This window comes from Hypanus sabinus, chromosome 3, assembly GCF_030144855.1.
Source record: "Hypanus sabinus isolate sHypSab1 chromosome 3, sHypSab1.hap1, whole genome shotgun sequence".
Taxonomy (NCBI): domain Eukaryota; kingdom Metazoa; phylum Chordata; class Chondrichthyes; order Myliobatiformes; family Dasyatidae; genus Hypanus; species Hypanus sabinus.
Genome location: NC_082708.1, coordinates 118,488,150 through 118,506,083, shown reverse-complemented (window position 1 = coordinate 118,506,083; position 17,934 = coordinate 118,488,150). Strand labels below are relative to the sequence as shown.

Sequence of the window (17,934 nt, the reverse complement as noted above, 5' to 3'; positions counted from 1 at the left end):
CAGCAGGTCAGACAGCATCTATGGAAATTAATAATTAGTCGACGTCTCGGCCCAAAGCCCTTCTTCTCTGCTGATGAAGGTTCTCAGCCCAAATTGTCGACTCTGTTCCTTTCCATAGATGCTGCCTGACCTGCTGAGTTCCTCCAGCGTTTTGTGTATGTTCTTCTGGATTTCCAGCATTTGTGGAATCTCTTGGTGTTTATGTCCTGCTAGATGCTATATGCAGGACATTCATATCCCAATGGAAGCTCTTTGAGACTCATCTTTTTGCCAAATTGATGCATGGTTTTAACATTTTTTTTTAATACTGTCAATGAAACACACAAGGTACGTTTTTAAAAGCAAACATGAGGAAATCTGCAGATGCTGGAAATTCAAGCAACACGCACAAAAAGCTGGTGGAACACAGCAGGTCAGGCAGCATCTATAGGGAGAAGCACGGTCGATGTTTCAGGCCAAGACCCTTCATCAGGACGTCAGTACATTTTCAAAATATAATTTTTGTTATTAAATCTGAAACAAGATGATCCACGGCAGGGGGTGCCAGGCCAATATCTCAGTAGTTATCTAGTTACTCAAAATTTGTCATTAGCACTAAAGTATGCAAAACTACTTGTATGCACAAATAAATACAGAAGAAAGCAAACTCAAATGCGCCTGTTTTCTAAGCACTAATTATTTACTTCACAGTATCAGATAAATGTAATCAATATTTAGAGTATACAAGCAAACACAAAGAACTAATTAATGATAAAATATGAAACATGCATTGGACATGACAACAGGTGATGAGTTGCATTTCTTTCACAACTTAAAGGTAAAAGTGAAAAACTAATTATCTTTATTTTTGTGTAATGAGAAACCAAGACCTATCAACTTTCCTCATGTCCTGATGAGGTGCAGAGCATATTCCTGATGTTGGTGTTATAGTAGAAATCTCATCAATTCTCAACAGTATCAATGACTACTAAAACATCAAGAAATTCAAGTTGGGAAGAAAATTTCTAGGATTTATTTTTTCCACTCAAACTCTGAGAGAGCACATTTTATTTCTTAATTTTTTGGGTAATGTTTGTGAATTCTCTAAGGTTGAATATATATATCCTTTACCAAAACTTTTGCAGTTTCAGCCATTACATAAGAACACCTTATTTTAAAATATAATTGTTGCCTATAAAATTGTGCATTGAAGGAACTAAGAACAGGTGTATGTTGAACGTATTGACCCTAAGCAAAAATCTCTCAAAATATTTCACAGTTAATTTTGTGGTATAGGTATAAGCTTGAAGAATAGCATATGAATAAGAATATTTGAGAGGCTAAAGTGGCTTGATCTGATTCCAGGGCAGAGATTTATCCAATGATTAAATTATGGTCCAAAGAAATGCTACAAAGTAGGGTCCATTAAAACAAATACTGTATTCTACAATTATACATCCAATTCCACTTCGGTAGAATTAAGAGGCAACTGAGAAAGCAATATTTGAGACTATGGAAATCCAGTTAACTGAAAGTATGAAAGGTGATTGGCTAGCATATAACTTTAAAGGCATTTTGGTGTTGATTCTGTTGATGTAGAGTCAAAAATCTCTGATTTTTTTATATAAAGCTCGATTTACAACTTTCAAAGTCATGCTGATTCTTCATGATCAGACCTTGTCTATCCATATGCTAGTAGATCCCATTCTGATTAATTTCCTCCAGTAACTTCCCTGGTACTGATGTCAGGCTGACTGACCTGTCCTAGTAAGGATATGGCTTGTTCTTGCTACCCTCTTTAAACAACAGAACAATGTTAGCCACCTTCCAGTCTTAAGGAGTTTCACCAGTGGTTAATGATGAAGTACATATCTCCTCTAGGGCCTTTGTAATTTTTTTCTAGCCTCTCACAAAGTCTGAGGGTGCACTTGGTCATGCTCTGGCAATTTAAATGGCTTAATGTACTATGAGGCTGCAAGTACCTCTTCCAAAACTTGTTTCCCTTGTCTCTTGAGCTACCATGATTTTCTCCTCAGCAAACAATGAGGAGAAATAATAATTAAAAAGCCACCCACTTCCTGTGACTCAAGACAGGTGGCCGTGCTGAATTGTAAGGGGACCTGCTCTCTCCTTAGTCACCCTTTTACAGTTAATATAGCTATAGAGCCTTACCTGACAGTACCAACTCTTTGACCTTTTAATTTCCTCCTTAATAGTATTCTTAATTTTTTTTATATAGTCGTCTTAGAATTTGCTCAATCCTGACCTTCTAAACCTAATATATGTTTCCTATTTCCTTGATCAGAACCTCAATATCTCTTGTTAGTCAAGAACACCAAAACTTGCCAGGTTTATCCTTCACACTAAAAAGAGCATGCTGCCCCGAGGCACTTGATATCACACTTTTAAAGGTCTCCCACTTGTTGTTCATTCCTTTCCCTTTAAACGGGCACACTTAATTGATTTCTGCCAGATCCTGTTCAATTACCTTGAAATCAGCTCTGTTTTAGTTCAGGAGCAGCCTGTTTTGTTTAGTTTGTTGTTCAGTCATTAAGTTGAGTCCGACTCTTTGCGACCTAATGGATTCCTGCACACCAAGCTGCCTTGTTGGAAACTTCCTCTCTAAGGTCCCCCAAGGTCATATGCATTGAGTGATATTATCTATCCATCGTAGTCTCTGTTGTCCTCTCCTTCTTTTACCTTCTATTTTACCTAACATGAGAGTCTTCTCCAAGGGATCCTGTCTTCTCATGATGTGGCCAAAATATTTGAGCTTTAGTCTCATAATCAAGCCTCCTAGTGAGCAGTCTGGCCTATTTCTTCAAGTATTGACTTGTTGGATCTTCTTGCTGTCCAGCAAACTCTTTAACTCTTTCCTCCAGCAGCCAAGTTCAAAGACTTCGATTCTTCTTTATCCAGCCTTACAGTCCAGCTCTCACAGCTATAAATCCATTACTATCTCAAAACTAATAGATTTATGGTCACTGACGCCAAAGTTCTCCTTGATTGTCACTTTCCGTTACTTGCCTTCCTGTATTCCCTAAGAGGATGTTCAGTATTGCACTATCCTCAGTAGAGACCTCTATATACAGACTCAGGAAACTTTCCAGAATGCATTTCACAAATTCCACCCTACCCAGGCTCTTAACACTCTGGGTGGTCTAGTCAATTCTAGGGAAATTAAAATCTCCCACTTAAACAAACTGATTATTCTTACAATTATGAGCAGTTTTTCTACAACTGAACTATTCAAGTCCCAGTTGACTGTTTTTGGGGGAAGGGTTGGGTACTATAATATGGCCCCACAAGAGTTGACCTTCCCTTTGAAAAATTAGACATATTTAGAAACAAGATATGTATCCAAGCTTTGAAAGATCTTCATTTTGCCAGAATATGAAAATAGTCCTTATTGATGGGGAGATTTTGATGTGCTTGATTCAAATTGTATGGAGAGACTGATTTTTAAATAGTTGAATGTACTTATTCAAAGTGTAATTTAAGAGAACAGGTAATGCAGTGTGTTTTGCAGTTAAGAGAAGCAGTGTACGTCATCAGCAAGAATGCTTATCAGGATATGACTAACATAGCAATTTTGTGTGTTGTTCCAGGACATTTCATTTAAGCCTGACATAAATATTGAGTTGCTTTCTAAACTTTTTTTTTATCATTTTCATCATTGTCATTGCTCCAAATTGGAGCTCCATACGGCATTTCATTCCAGCATTCCAGTGCTGGCATTAATGAATACTGTCTTAATGCAAAGGAAAGAAGAGAATGTGTCAGTTCTTTTAAATGCATGTGACTCATAGTTTTCTTTTAAGTTCCTTAAGAATGTATGCAAACATTTATTGCTGAAAGCCCTGCAAAAAGTAGTGGATTCGGTCCAGGACTTCATGGGTAAAGCCCTCCCAATCATTGAGGACATCTATATGAATTGCTGTTGTAGGAAAGCAGCATCCATCATCAGAGTTCCTCATTATCCAGGCCAGGATCTTTTCTTGCTACTGCCATCAGTTAGAAGGTACAAGAGCTTCAGGACTCACACCACCATGTTCAAGACCAATTACTGCTCCTCAACCATCAGGCTCTTGAACAAAAGGACTCTTTCTATTTCTGGTGATCCACAACCGACATTCTCACTTAAAGGATCTTTATTTTATTATTTCATTCTCATTATTTATTGCTATTTATTTATATTTGCATTTGCACAGTTTATTGTCTTCTACACTCTGGTTTATCTTTTATTAATCTTGTTATAGTTACTAGTCTGTAGATTTGCTGAGTATGCCCACAGGAAAATGAATCTCTGGGTTGTAGATGGTGACATATATGTATCTTGATAATAACACTTACTTTGAACTTTGAAAATAAAACTGAAAATTCAAATTAAATCAAAGTAATATTTCATCCTGATGAAGGGTCTTGGCCCATAACTTCGACTGTACTCTTTTCCATAGACGCTGTCTGGCCTGCTGAACTCCTCCCGCATTTTTTGTGTGTTGCTTGGATTTCTATCATCTGTGATTTTCTCTTGTTGTTTTCTTTGTTATCTGTAATACTTCTGAGTCTTTTTCTCTGTTCTATGTTTCTAACTATAGATTAATAATGTAATTTTTAGTGATTTACACAAGTTCTTCACATTATTATTTTTTTCCAGACCGTCTTGTCTAAAGCCTTGGTTTAAATAAACTTCAATATAATGTTAAAGTCTAAGATCAGATGAAATATATAAAGATATTTTTAGATTTCTTGTTATGTTTCAAATAAGGTAGATAGCATAGTGATAAGCGGAATGCTTTACAATACAGGTGACCAGGGTTCAATTGCCACCACTGCCTGTAAGGAGTTTGTACATTCTCCTTGTGACTATGTGGGTTTCTTCCAGCTGCTCCAGTTTCCTCCCACTTACATACTAGTTGGTACATACTGGTTGGTAGGTTAATAGGTCATTGTAAATTGTCTAGTGATTAGGCTAGGATTGAATTGGGTGATTGCTGGGTGGCACGGCTTGAAGGGTCGTAAGGGCCTACTCTGTGTTGTATGTCAATAAATAAATGAAATGATTTCAATACTTCAACAAGTTAGGAACTATGAAGCATTTGAAGGTATTGACAATCATCTTGAATGTTACAATGGAAATGAAGACTTAGAGAATGCAATCAATGAAAGTAGACCATTAGCTGTACTAGTTATCTGCACTGATTTTATTCATTTACAGTCAAAAGAGCATGGTAGCGTACACTGGATTAATTTGTCCATCAATAAATTAGGAAGCAATACACAGTTTTATAGTAGTTTAGTGATATTTGTATTATTCTAATTTGTTCTGTACTTTATTTAAATACATAATTTGTTGCCCAGTTGATCTTTTTTAATCCTTTTTAACTAATTCCATGAAACATCAGCCAAAATGTACTGGTCCCGATGCATCCCAATTAACTGGAATTCATTGTATACGCCTTCCAAAATACCTGCTCATGGATAAAGTGATTTCAGTGTAGCAATGCTGTCAAACACATCATGAGTTGATCAATCAAAGTGTTTGCACCCAGACCCGCAAGTTATATTAATTTAATGTAGTCATAGACTGGAATAAAGCGTGACTTTGTATCATCTTATGATTGACTCTTCTAACTTCTGAATAAGTACAGAGCTTCCAATTTTGTCCTTAGGGTGTCGCTTGTTGTCACGGAGACTGTGGATGCTGGACTGTTTGGTGAAGGAATCGTGGAGAGTTTGATACATGCATGGAAATACCTTCTTCTGCCACCAATGGTATGTATTTTACATAAATGTGACCATCCAATATTTGAGTACTATATTTAGAATGCCAGTATCACAATCAGTTTCTTGTGTGGTTACTTTTTCTCATGGTTATTTATTTTGAATACTGTAAGGCTGAAAATAAAGGGGTTTGTCAAGCTTTTCAGATAAAGTAAATTCTTCGATCGTCTTTGTATAAATTTTACACAATTATATTATGAGACATTTCTTTTCCATCATTCATTATACTGAGCTCATCTGTATATTTGCTTACAACATCTATGTTACATCAACATAGCATTGACTTTTTTGTGCCAAGATTTCTAGCAGTGCAGTGTTTACAAGGCTTTCACACAGGGCCCATCTACTTGGTGTCCAATGGCGGAAAAAGAAAAGATCGAAGCTTAACTTTATTTGTCACATGCCCAATGAAACATCAAAATATGCCATGCAATGCGTTGCTTATGCCAAAGCTACTCAGCAAGGATTGTGCTGGGCAGCCCACAAGCGTCCCCATGCTTCCAGTGTTATCGTAGCTTGCCCACAACCCTAACCATATGTCTTTTAAAAGTGGGAGGAAACTGGTGCACCTGGAGGAAACTGCATGGTCAACAGAAAGAACATACAAACCCCTTGCAGGCAGAGTTGGGAATTGAACCCCTATTACTTACCACTGGTGTTGTAAAGTGATGTGCTATCCACTTCGCTGCTGTGCTGTCTAAGGAACCTAAACTGTGTTACACCCCATGAAACCATGCAAGTACTGTTCTAAGCATTAACCCTGCACCCTGTGATGTGCTAGTCTGCAGCATTTGGCTATGGACTGCTGCTTGCACTGCCAGATCAGCAAATTTTGGGTAGGCCATGCTGTCTTTTTTTTAAAGTTGGTCTTCCTGTGCTGCACGTGCCTCAGTATTCATCGCTGGGTGCAAAACAGAATCAGGTGTTTGCAGCTGTTCAGAATGAACTTGAAAATTATCACTGCATCCTCATGGTAAAGACACATTTGTGAAAGAGATGGATGACAGTGTTAATTCCTGTCACATTTATCTGATGGCACTGTGCAGTAGTGTTGAGGCCCTGACTTGTTCTACTTGAAATATAATAATGGCAGTCAATTTGCATACAACAATACAAAAGTTTTAAAAAAGCAGCTGATCTTTGAAGTAGAAATAGCAAAGTAGCAAGACAGATAATGGCTTTAGAGAGAAAGCCACAGTTAATATTTCTTAGAGCACTGGAAGTTCATTGAGTTGAAAAAATAGTTGCGTTCCTTCTCAACTTATTTCGCCTGTTCATAACAGCATTATCTAGAAATTGTAAATGAGATGAAGCAAAACTAATCTACTTTGAGGTTGTCTACAAAATGAATTTATTTTTGGGATTATAAGCAGTAGTTCTTGCAGTTCTTCAAGTACTATTACTGAACCTCTTGTGTCCTTTAGAACACAACACAGGTTAGAGCAATCCAGAATTTTCCATGCAGAAATTTAATATTGCTGGTGTGCAGATTCTGGTGATTCTAACAGAATTCTGTCAGCAGGTGGCAGTAATCTCTTGAGCTGGGCTCTGTATTGTGAAATCAATTTTGCTTCTTGCTGCAATGTTCATAAAAGGTTTTTGACACTACATTAAAAAAAAATTAATACTTGAGTGCAAAGTAATTCGACAATTGCAAGATCCCATAGACAACAATGCTCCTGTTTACTGGAGTAATCCCTTGTACCGATTTTGAAACCCCATTGTATTATGTTTTGAACATGATGGCTTTGATTTCTGATAATTATGGTCATTAATGTGCAGTCCCATGCAAAGCAGATGAGCAGGATTCTATTTGAAGCATGCACACTCTGGCCATTAAATTCAATAAAGCATTTTTAATATGGAATTGAAGAGTTGCATTCGAGAATCTAATAAATGCTGCTACTGCATTATAGCAGCATAATATATCTTTTCTATGGTTCTGTTTACATTATGTTTACCCTTGAAGACCAGTGGCAATGTCTATTGTTATGCAATACTGGAAAGTTGGGATGGCCACTACCATTTTCATCTAACTACTCTTAGAAGTTACTCATCTGAACTTGCAAATGGACTTTGAATAGCTGTTGCAATTTAGTTGTGTTGCATTGTATCAGATACTGTTGATTTATGGTGCAGGTGATTCCCAACTTTGAAACTGTAGAATATAGAACATCTTGCAGCTGACACATGAAATTGTCATGGAAAAGATCACAAACTGTACCAACTTCACGTGTCAGATGTCAGACCCTTGTATTGGCAATGAGATCTGCACACAATAATCTGGTTGTGGCTCAGGTATTGATTTATATAGTTATACTATAATCTTCCTGCTATTATGTTCTATACTTCTGGTAACGAAGACAAGAGTCCCTCATGCTTCTTGCTCACCTTACTTACTTTGGTTGTCCTCTTAGAGGATCTTCGGACATGTACACCTAGCACCCTCTGTTCCTCAGTATTTCCTAGGGATCTTGCAATATTGTGTATTCATATTGTATATACATTCATGAAGTATTTGCTAAATATTACTTCTCCAAAGATGCAGGATTAAATTCCATCTGCCATTGCTTTTCCATTCTTACCGACTCCCCAATATTGTTCTACAGCTGATATGATCCTTGTTCTTGTATTATCTGCAAACATATTACATGAAAATCATTAAAAGAAGAACATTTAGTCTCTATCCTAATCCCATAAGTACATCTCACTCTTTATTTGGTTATATGTAAAATATCGAATAATTTTATGAATCAGAGCTTTTTACTTCCTTTTTTGCTATTTGTCAGAGTTCTTGATTGGCAAGCAACCAAGTTGTCATTTAATATTGTTAGGATTTGCACATGCTGTACGGAAGCCATCAGATGTCAGCTGGAACAAGTAAAGGACCCATGTCACAAAGCACTCAGAATTATTGTGGGCAACTGGCAACCCAAAAGCCAGTGTTTTGGAAAGGAGCCCGAAGCTATGGATTGTTTTCCCATTATGAGTAGGCTAGCTCAAGACGCAAGTAAGGAGAGATGGAAAAGTTCTCATTCTTCTAGGATAATGCTCATGCTTAAATTCCCATGTCAATAATATAAAAAAAGACAAGTTTTTTTGTTAGATACATGAAGGTTAAGGTGAGACTGGACTGGGCATTGGACCACTTGAAAATGATTCTGAGAAGTAGTAATGGGGGGATTAGGAAATGGTAAAGGAGCTAAGTCAGTACTTCGTGTCCGTCTTCACAGTGGAAGACACTAATAACATGTCAGAAATTCAAGAGGGTCAGGGCGTGGAGATGAGTGTATTGGCCACTAAGGAGAAAGTGCTGGGAAGTTGGAAGACCTGGAAGTGGAGAAATCACCTGGACCAGGTAGGCTATACCCCACAGTTCTGAAATAAATAGTTGAAGAGATTATGGAGCATTAGCAATGATCTTTCAAGATTCACTGGAGTCAAGGATGGTTCCAGTGGATTAGAAAATTGTAAATGTGACACTGACGTTTAAGAAGGGAGGGAGGCAAATGACAGGAAATTATAGATTGGTTAGCCTGACCATTGTGGTTAGTAAGATTTTTAAAGTCAATTATTAAGGATGAAATTTCAGAGTACATGGAAATATATAAGAATGAAGTCAGCATAGTTACAAAAGGAGATCTTGCCTGATAAATCTGTTACAATCCTTTGAAGCAACAAGTAGGTTAGACAAAGGAGTGCTGTTAGATACTATCAGTGTTGGGATTGCAATTGTTTATACATTAATGATTGTTAGAGGACATATAATAGAGCAAAAATTAGTGGTAAGTTAGAGGATTGAAAAGCTGTTAAATACCAACAAAAAGTCATCAAAAAGGTAAAGATGGAATATGAAAATAAGTCAGTCAATAATATTAAAGAGGGTATGAAAAGTTTCTTCAGATACATAAATTGTCAAGGAGAGGTGACAGTGGAATTGGGCCACTGGAAAATGATGCTGGAGAGGTAGCAATGAGGGACAAGGAATTGGCGGACAAATTGAAAAAGTAATTTGCGGTTGTCTTCGCTATGGAAGACACTAGCAGTATAGTAGAAGTTCCAGGTGTTATAAAGTGTATGAAGTTACTATTACCAGGGGAAGGTTCTTGCGAAACTGAAAGGTCTGAAGGTAAATAAGTCATCTGGACCAGATTATATACATCTCAAGATTCTGAAAGAGGTGGCTGAAAAGATTATAGAGGCATTTGTAATGATCTTCCAAGAATCAGTAGATTCTGGTATGGTTCTGGAAAACTGGAAAATTGCAAATGTCACTCCACTCTTCAAGAAGGGAGAAAGACAGAAGAAAGGACATTACAGGCCAGCCAGTCTGATCTCGGTAGTTGAGAAGATGTTGGAGTCGATTGTTAAAGAAGTGGTTTCTGAGTACTTGAAGGCACATGATAAAATCTTGTCTGCATTACATGACTTACTCAGGAGAAAATCTTGTCTGACAAATCTGTTAGAATTCTTTGAAGAAATAACAAGCAGGATAGACAAAGGAAAATTGATTGATGTTGTGTACTTGGATTTTCATGGATAAAGCAGAGGATGACTGGTAGGAGCCATAGAGTGGAAATAAAGGGAGCCTTTTCTAGTTGGCTGCCAGTGACTAGTGGTCTTCCACAGGGATCTATTGGGACTGATAAAAAGTTATATACAGGTAGTCCCCGAGTTACGAATGTCCGACTTACAGACAACTCATACTTACGAACCGAGGGAGGAAACCGCTGTCTGCCATTTTAAGTTGTTGCCGTTGACATTGTGTTGAGTGTTTACCTTTGTATTTGGCTTAAATTTTTCTTAGCAAGATTCACCCTGACCCCCCCACCCCCCCAGTTCCAGTCAGCCAGTGGCACAGTGAGGTCAGCGCCAGGCTGGAGAACGGAGGCCCCCGAGTTCGATCTAGTGACAGACTGCTCCCGTGCCGGGTTGATGTCGAGCTCACAACTTGACTTTGTAAAAAAAACACTGCCACCTCCAGTTTAAATTCCCATGCGGAATATTTTGGAGGATCAAATACCCAATCCCAGCACAGCCCCCACTAGTCCCATTTAACGTGTCTCAGTGCAGACCCAGGGAATTCAGTGTGGTGGTCCTTAGGACCCAGCGGAGCTCGGGACCCACTGCCCACAGTGTTTCTGTTCCATTGACGGGAAGCGATCGCAATTGAAAATAAAGTGGAAATAATAAAGAGGTGAAACGCCATCGGTAATTGGAAAATCGTTAGGCTACAGTCGGTCAACAATCGGAACAATTTTAAAGGATAATGGATAAAGTGAGAATAATGGAGCATGTGAAAGGCCCTGCCCTGATGAAAGCTACAATTATTACTAAGCAACACAGTGGTTTAATCATTGGAATACATATGTTTCTTAAGTGTTTTATATGCATAGAAAGGTAAAATATATACTATATACTAAGACAAAAGTTTGACTAACTGACGCTAAATAATACTAGATGTACTTGTTCCAACTTACGTACAAATCCGACTTAAAGATGGACTCAGGAACTGAACTCGTACGTAACCCGGGGACTGCCTGTATCAGTGACTTGGATGATGAAATTGATGGCTTTGTTGGAAAGTTTACAGATGATATGATAGGTGAAGGAGTGAGCACTTTTGAGGATATTGAGAGGCCACAGAAGGACTTGGACAGATTAGGAGAATGGGCAAAGTGGTGGCAGATGGAATAGAGTGTTGGGAAGTGTATGGTCAGGCACTTGGTAGAAGAAATAAAAGGGTTGATTATTTTCTAAATGGAAAAAAAACAAAAATCTGAGGTACAAAGTGATTTGTGAGACCTTGTGCAGGATTCCCTAAAGTTTAATATGCAGGTTGAGTCTGTGGTGAGTAAGACAAATGCGATATTAACATTCATTTCAAGAGGACTAGAATATAAAAGCAAAGATGTAATGTTGAGACTTTATAAAGCACTGGTGGGGCCTCACTTGGAGTATTGTGAGCTATTTTTGGCCCATTATCTTAGAAAAAATTTGTTGAATCTGGAGAGGGTTCAAAGGAGGTTCACAAAAATGATTGCAGGATTGAATAGCTTGTCGTATGAAGATCGTTTAATGGCTCTGGGCTTGTATTCACTGAAATTCAGAAGAATGAGATGTGACCGCATTGAAACTAATTGAATGGTGAACGGTCTTAATAGAGTGGATGTGGAGAGGATGTTTCCTATGGTGGGAGTGCCTAAGACCAGAAGACATGTCCTCAGAATAGATGGGCATCCTTTTAGAGCAGAGATGAGGAGGAATTTCTTCAGCCAGAGAGTGTTGATTTGTAGAATTTGTTGCCACAGGCAGCCATGGAGGCCAAGTGTTTAAATATATTTAGGGCCGAGGTTGATAGATTCTTTTCAGCAGAAAACACAATGCAATTTAATTGCGTTTCAAATTTTACACTTTGCCCATCAACATTATGATGCATGTTTAAATCAGTCTTTGCCTTTCATTGGCATAATAAAATTAAGAGAAATATATATAGATATGTATATAACTTCACATCTCCAAATAGGGCATGAAATGCATGCAAAAGAAATTTATAATTTTTTACTTCTGTTGTTATCAAGAGATAAAGTTGCAATCATACGAAGAAGGTATAACACAAAGATTATATTTGTGATCTCTAGTTCTCTCAACAATATTTTTATTGTTTTTTTTAAATAAAGAGAACGTAGTGTAAAGGAGAATTGTGCAGTGCATAACAAATGTGTCAAATGTACAATTCACATTCATGAAGGAGATGCACCCATAGTACAAACATTATCACCCTACTCCTCCCAGTCCCCAACTCTAAGTCATCAATGCATTGGCAAAAAGGGTTAGACAGAACCTTTGTCCCCTCAGAGCTGCATTGGTATAGAGGTGTATTTTTCTAATAGGCTGTTGTATGATAACAAATCTGAGTCCAAAGAGCTTTACTGGAAAATGCTGGAGCTCAGGGATTTATGTACTGAGGAAAGGGAGAAAGAATGGACCTTTAGTCTGGCTGGGAATTTTAAAAATATTCAAGAAAGGGTCCCCACACCCTTTGGAACTTTATTTCCGAATTGAGGATTGAGTAGTGGATCTTCTCATGGTGTAGACTGGACATGATGTCCCTGAGCCACTGAGCGTGGGTGGGCAGGGCAGCATCCCTTTACTTGAGCAAAACTGCCAACAGAGAGGCAAAAGACGGTGTGCAATGTTTAGTCAGACTTAGGTGCGTGCTCCCCTTGCCGGAGGAAGGTTGATGGACTCTTGATTGGTCAGAGCATGAAGGAATATGGGGGAAAGGCAGGAGGTTGGGGCTGAGAGGAAAAATGGAATCAGCCATGATGAAATAGAGCAGATTTGATGGGCCAAATGGGCCAATTCTGCTTGTATATCTTATGGTCTTAGTGTCTTTGTGGGAAGAAAGTGGGAAAATGGGATTGAAAGAAAAAATTAGACATGATTGAATGGAGAAATAGACTAGATTGGCCAAAAGGTCAAATTCTGCTCCTGTATTTCATGGTCTTATTTACCATTACCCTTTGCTGTCTATCTTTTGGCGTAATCAAATATTTACTTATTTCTAGGATTGAACTGAAAAGTGCATGTTAAGGTGTTGTTGGTATGCTAAAATTCATATTTTTGTCTGAGGATCTTTGGAGGAATACGGTAATGGTTGCTTCACATGTAAACTCTGTACAACCCAGGAAGGTATCTCAAAGGTATTGTTTCAAAAAATAAGGATGTCCTTTGAAATTATTGATCCTTTGTCAATACTTGAGAGTTCTGGTGATGTCATCTTCAAAATATCTCAGTCTAAGAGGCGAAGGGAAATCCTGAGCATCATTCCTTATCACTGACCTCAAAATCCCATGTATGTCACTAACTTTTTTTCTGTACCATTCACACTTCCAGGGAACGATTGGAAAGCTTTTTCTGTTTGGTGTGTTTTGTTCTAGTCTTAGATTTCTATGAATGTTAATACCAAATCTTAACATAGTAGTCACTATGTTAAATCCGTACTCTATACTGAGGAATCTCTTTTCTGATCCTTTATCATGTCAAAAATATGATTGTACAATTTGTCCCACATCTGAAGGCTCCATTCACTTATTTTAGCACTTCTTTATTCCTGTCCTTTCATACAATCTTCTTTGGTCGTGCCTTTATCTGACACACTCCAAAGAATGGCATTCTTTATCCCGTTCAAGTTGCTTCTTAAAATATTCTTCTTTATTTCTTCTTTGACCTAATGATTGGGCAGCTAATGTGATTTTTGTATCAAAATTTGAGACTGTATCTGTTAATTGTTTCCTGTCTTCCATTTACTGCAAGAAAATACTTGATTGCTTGCAGAGTAGTTTCAAACATTAGAAAGGTACCATATAAACATAAGTCTGTTTTGTAAATTTATGTTGTTGTAACGTTCTCCTTCGGGTGTAACGAAACGCCGAATTTAACGTCCGGATAAACCACAGTTAATAAGAACCAGATCGCAGTAAGATTAACCATTTACTGTTCACTCTTCACATTAACATATGGTGAAAACTGTTGATAAAACAATACAAGATTGATACAGTATTTGTTCCTTCCTTAATATCACATTTCAAGTGTAAATACTTGCAAAGGTGACTATAACTACATTACACTAAGGTGCAGTATACAGGGAGAGTTTACCTGCTCCATTGACTACTTTAAATACACTTCCATGCAAACTATCCGCGACTCTTTAACTAACGAAAGCATAAACATTATCTACCGTCGTTACCTCTAACAGGATCAGCATTAACATCTTAGTTCAATATATCGATTATCTATTAACTTACAGCGTTGTTCTCACTGTGATTTCTCATGCCTGCAAAACTGCTTGTGCTCAGGTGAGCCTCGTGGAAAGCCCCCACCCTCGCGCTAATTTCAAACCGGTGTTTTCCCACAAGACGCGGCGAAACCGGATGTGACGTCATCGCATGCCGATATATTTTACATGCAATGAATATACTTTAAACACTTCTAATTCTAACTAGAAAATACTATTGAATGAATCACTAAGCGAAAATATTATAAACTAAATAACTGTCGTAAAGACAGCACAGTTGTCATTGTAGATCAAACTAATCTAATTACCAAACCCATCTTTGAAAGCTTGCTTTGGTTCTGATGACCAGGTAAATTGTCTTGGGAGTGATTTTTGACTACAAGGAAACCATGTTTTTATGTCAATGCAAAATTAGATGATCCAGCACAAGACTGTGTTTCTTTCCCTGATGAATTGTGTGGCGGTGACATAAAAACATGGTTTCCTTGAGGAGGGCTATGGTGCTGGTGCTGGTGCAAGTCGATGGGAATGGGGAGCTTATCTGCTTTTGGCATGGACTAGATGGGCCAAAGGGTCTGTTTCTGTGCTGTACTTATAAAGATAATGAAAAAGAAAGAGAAAAGAAAGATCATCTGCTCCTATCCTTGTCTATGGCTGTGCTAATGGTCAGAGAGTTGTGGTCACTATCTCTGAAATGCATGCCTACCAAGAGATCTGTCACCTGACCAGGTGCATTGTTTAGTGATCCAGTACGACCCCTCTTCTGGTTGGCCTGTCCACATACCACGTCATGAATAATTTTGGGATACGTAGCAGATTCCGTCCCATCTAAAGTTTTTTCACTAAGGTGTCAATCAATGTTAGGAAAGTTGAAGTCACTCATGACACCAACCCTATTACTTGCGTACCTTTCCAAAATCTGCCTACTTATCTGCTCCTCAGTGTCCCTGTTACTACTGGCGGAGGGTGCTGTAGAATATTCCCATCAAAGAAGATAGACTTTGCATCACATGGATTGGACTTGAAATTATTTTCATTTGTCCAATTCAGGGGCTTCCGAATCTTGCTTAATGGTATTGGGTCCATGGCATTAAAAAGGTTGAGAACCCCTCATCTAATTCATTCAATCTCAGGGATTCTTATTATAGTTCAAAGGTACTTTTTAGTTGTAAAATGTTTTGGGCAGTACTGAATGGAATTTGAAAGAGGTTATATCAGTGCTGGTTTCCTTTTTTATTTAACTTCTAAATAATTATAATTTGACAGAAGCACAGTTGTAGGCACTAATCTTTCCATTTTAATTTTCCCTTTTTCCTTTTACTTGTTTTTCAGCCAGCAGGGCAGGAAGGTCCTACAGAAGGATTTGGTCGTGTTATCCCATTGCATGCTGTTGTATTTGGCATGGCAGTGGAGTGTCAAGAAATCCGCAGACATCACAGGTGGGTTAAGGGGATTATTTGAAAGTGTACCTATGTTAGAAGCAAGTCAAAATGACAACATAGACTGACAATGCTCAACTATTACTTCAAACAACTTGTGTTTCTCCTCTACTTTTGGTTTGTTTCTCTTTAAATGAAATGATTTGTTGACGTAAAATGCCTCTTAACACCATCCTTAAGTGGCATTTTCTGTCAAAACAATAGGCTGTTTATATTTTCAACATCATCTGTATAAGGGGAGTGTTGAGCATAAATGTAAGTTTGAAGTTTGAGAAGAGGGTTGAGTTTTGAACTTGTAAATTAACAAGATTAAGAGCGTAATAGATACAGGAGCAGAAGTAGGCCATTTGGCCCATCAAGTCTGCTCTGCCATTTCATCATGGCTGATCCATTTCCTGCGCAACCCTAATCTCTTACCTTCACACCATATTCCTTCATACCCTGACTAATCAGGAATCTATCTACCTCTGCCTTAAATATACCTAATGACTTGGTCTTCACAGTCACCTGTTGCAACAAATTCCATAGATTCATCACACTCTGGCTAATGAAACTCCTCCTCCTCCTCCATTCCAAAAGTATGATTCTGTGTCCTCTGGTCGTAGACTCCCCTACCATAGGAGATATCCTCTCCAGATTAACTCTATTGAGGCCTTTTAACATTCAGTAGGTTTCAATAAGATTCCCCCCTCATTTTTCTGAAATCCAATGGGTACAGGCCCAGAGCCAAAAGACCCTCCTCATAATAAGCGTTTCAACCCGAGAATAATTTTCATGAATCTCCTTTGGACCTTCTCCAATGTCAGTACATCCTTTCTTAGATAAGGGTCCAAAACTGCTCACAATACTTCCAGTAAGGCCTCACTAGTGTCATAACTCCAGGCTGAATTACATTTCTTCCCAAGAATTTGACTTTGGTTGAAATGATCTTGTGAAACAATTAATCCCAATTTGTATTTACAGCTGTGATATGGACAGCTAATCTGCAAGCATTGTATTCAAGATGAGATAAATAAAAAAAAACATTTTCCCCTAAGAGCTGAATGTGGTTATGCACACCATGCAAAGGCTAAATTACTTAATCAAACTTTTGATCCTTTCTTATCCCAATTATATGGATTTCATTAAATGAACTCTCCAGGATGTTTATTGAAATATGCAATTTTATATGCTCTTAAATGGCTAATACCCTTGGTGGTTTACCACCATTGATTATGTTATTGATTTGTTAAGATTGCTGTTATTTAATGCACATTAACTGCCAGAAAATTAAAAGATAGTAGGTTACTTTCAAAATCTCACGCTGTTGATGGGAAGCAGTCCATCATATTGAGGCTACTCTTCAGAGTTTGGACAACAACGCTAATTATTATCCGGTGCATGCACGATGTTGAGTCGCATTAAAAAGATTCACGTTGAATTTTAGCTTGTTTGATTTAATTAAAGGAATATTTTTGTTAAATAACTTGCACAATTTTGAAAAGGATGCCGGCAAAACCTTTCCTCTGTGTCTCAAGTTTATTAGCTTTAGAAAAATACCCAAAATACTAATCTGTCAGCGCAAGCAATTTTTATTTTGACACAATGATCCAACAAATTGCAGATTTTGTCACTCAAAATATATGCTTTCACTTTTGATGTTTAAGAATTAGTTAGTCATCACTGAATCACAGCAAGTTAATCCTTGGAACTGATGGCACCCATGACAACTATGCTTCCAAGCCGAGATGACCCAAACCTCAGGTGTCATTTGCACTTGCACAATTTCAGAAGCTGAGCTCCAAGCTAATTTCAATTACAAGCCAAAGACTGATGGCCCCAATGATGAGACCCTGGAAAGCATGGATCACTTCTCGAGAACCACTTTTCACCAGGAGAAGTGAAGAAATTAAGCTGTTTGCTTCAGTTTGCTTGATTGATTGAGGATGAGGG

At 37.9% G+C, this 17,934-nt stretch overlaps 1 protein-coding gene across 1 annotated transcript in view; it reads left to right on the top strand.

Annotated features, from left to right (window-relative positions):
• Positions 1 to 17,934, top strand: part of prmt9 (protein arginine methyltransferase 9) — a 60,895-nt gene that overhangs the window by 31,056 nt on the left and 11,905 nt on the right. The window contains exons 5-6 of the mRNA XM_059965013.1: positions 5,652 to 5,754; positions 15,896 to 16,002. Of these exons, the coding sequence (XP_059820996.1) occupies positions 5,652 to 5,754; positions 15,896 to 16,002 (210 nt within the window). The remainder of the gene's footprint in view (positions 1 to 5,651; positions 5,755 to 15,895; positions 16,003 to 17,934) is intronic.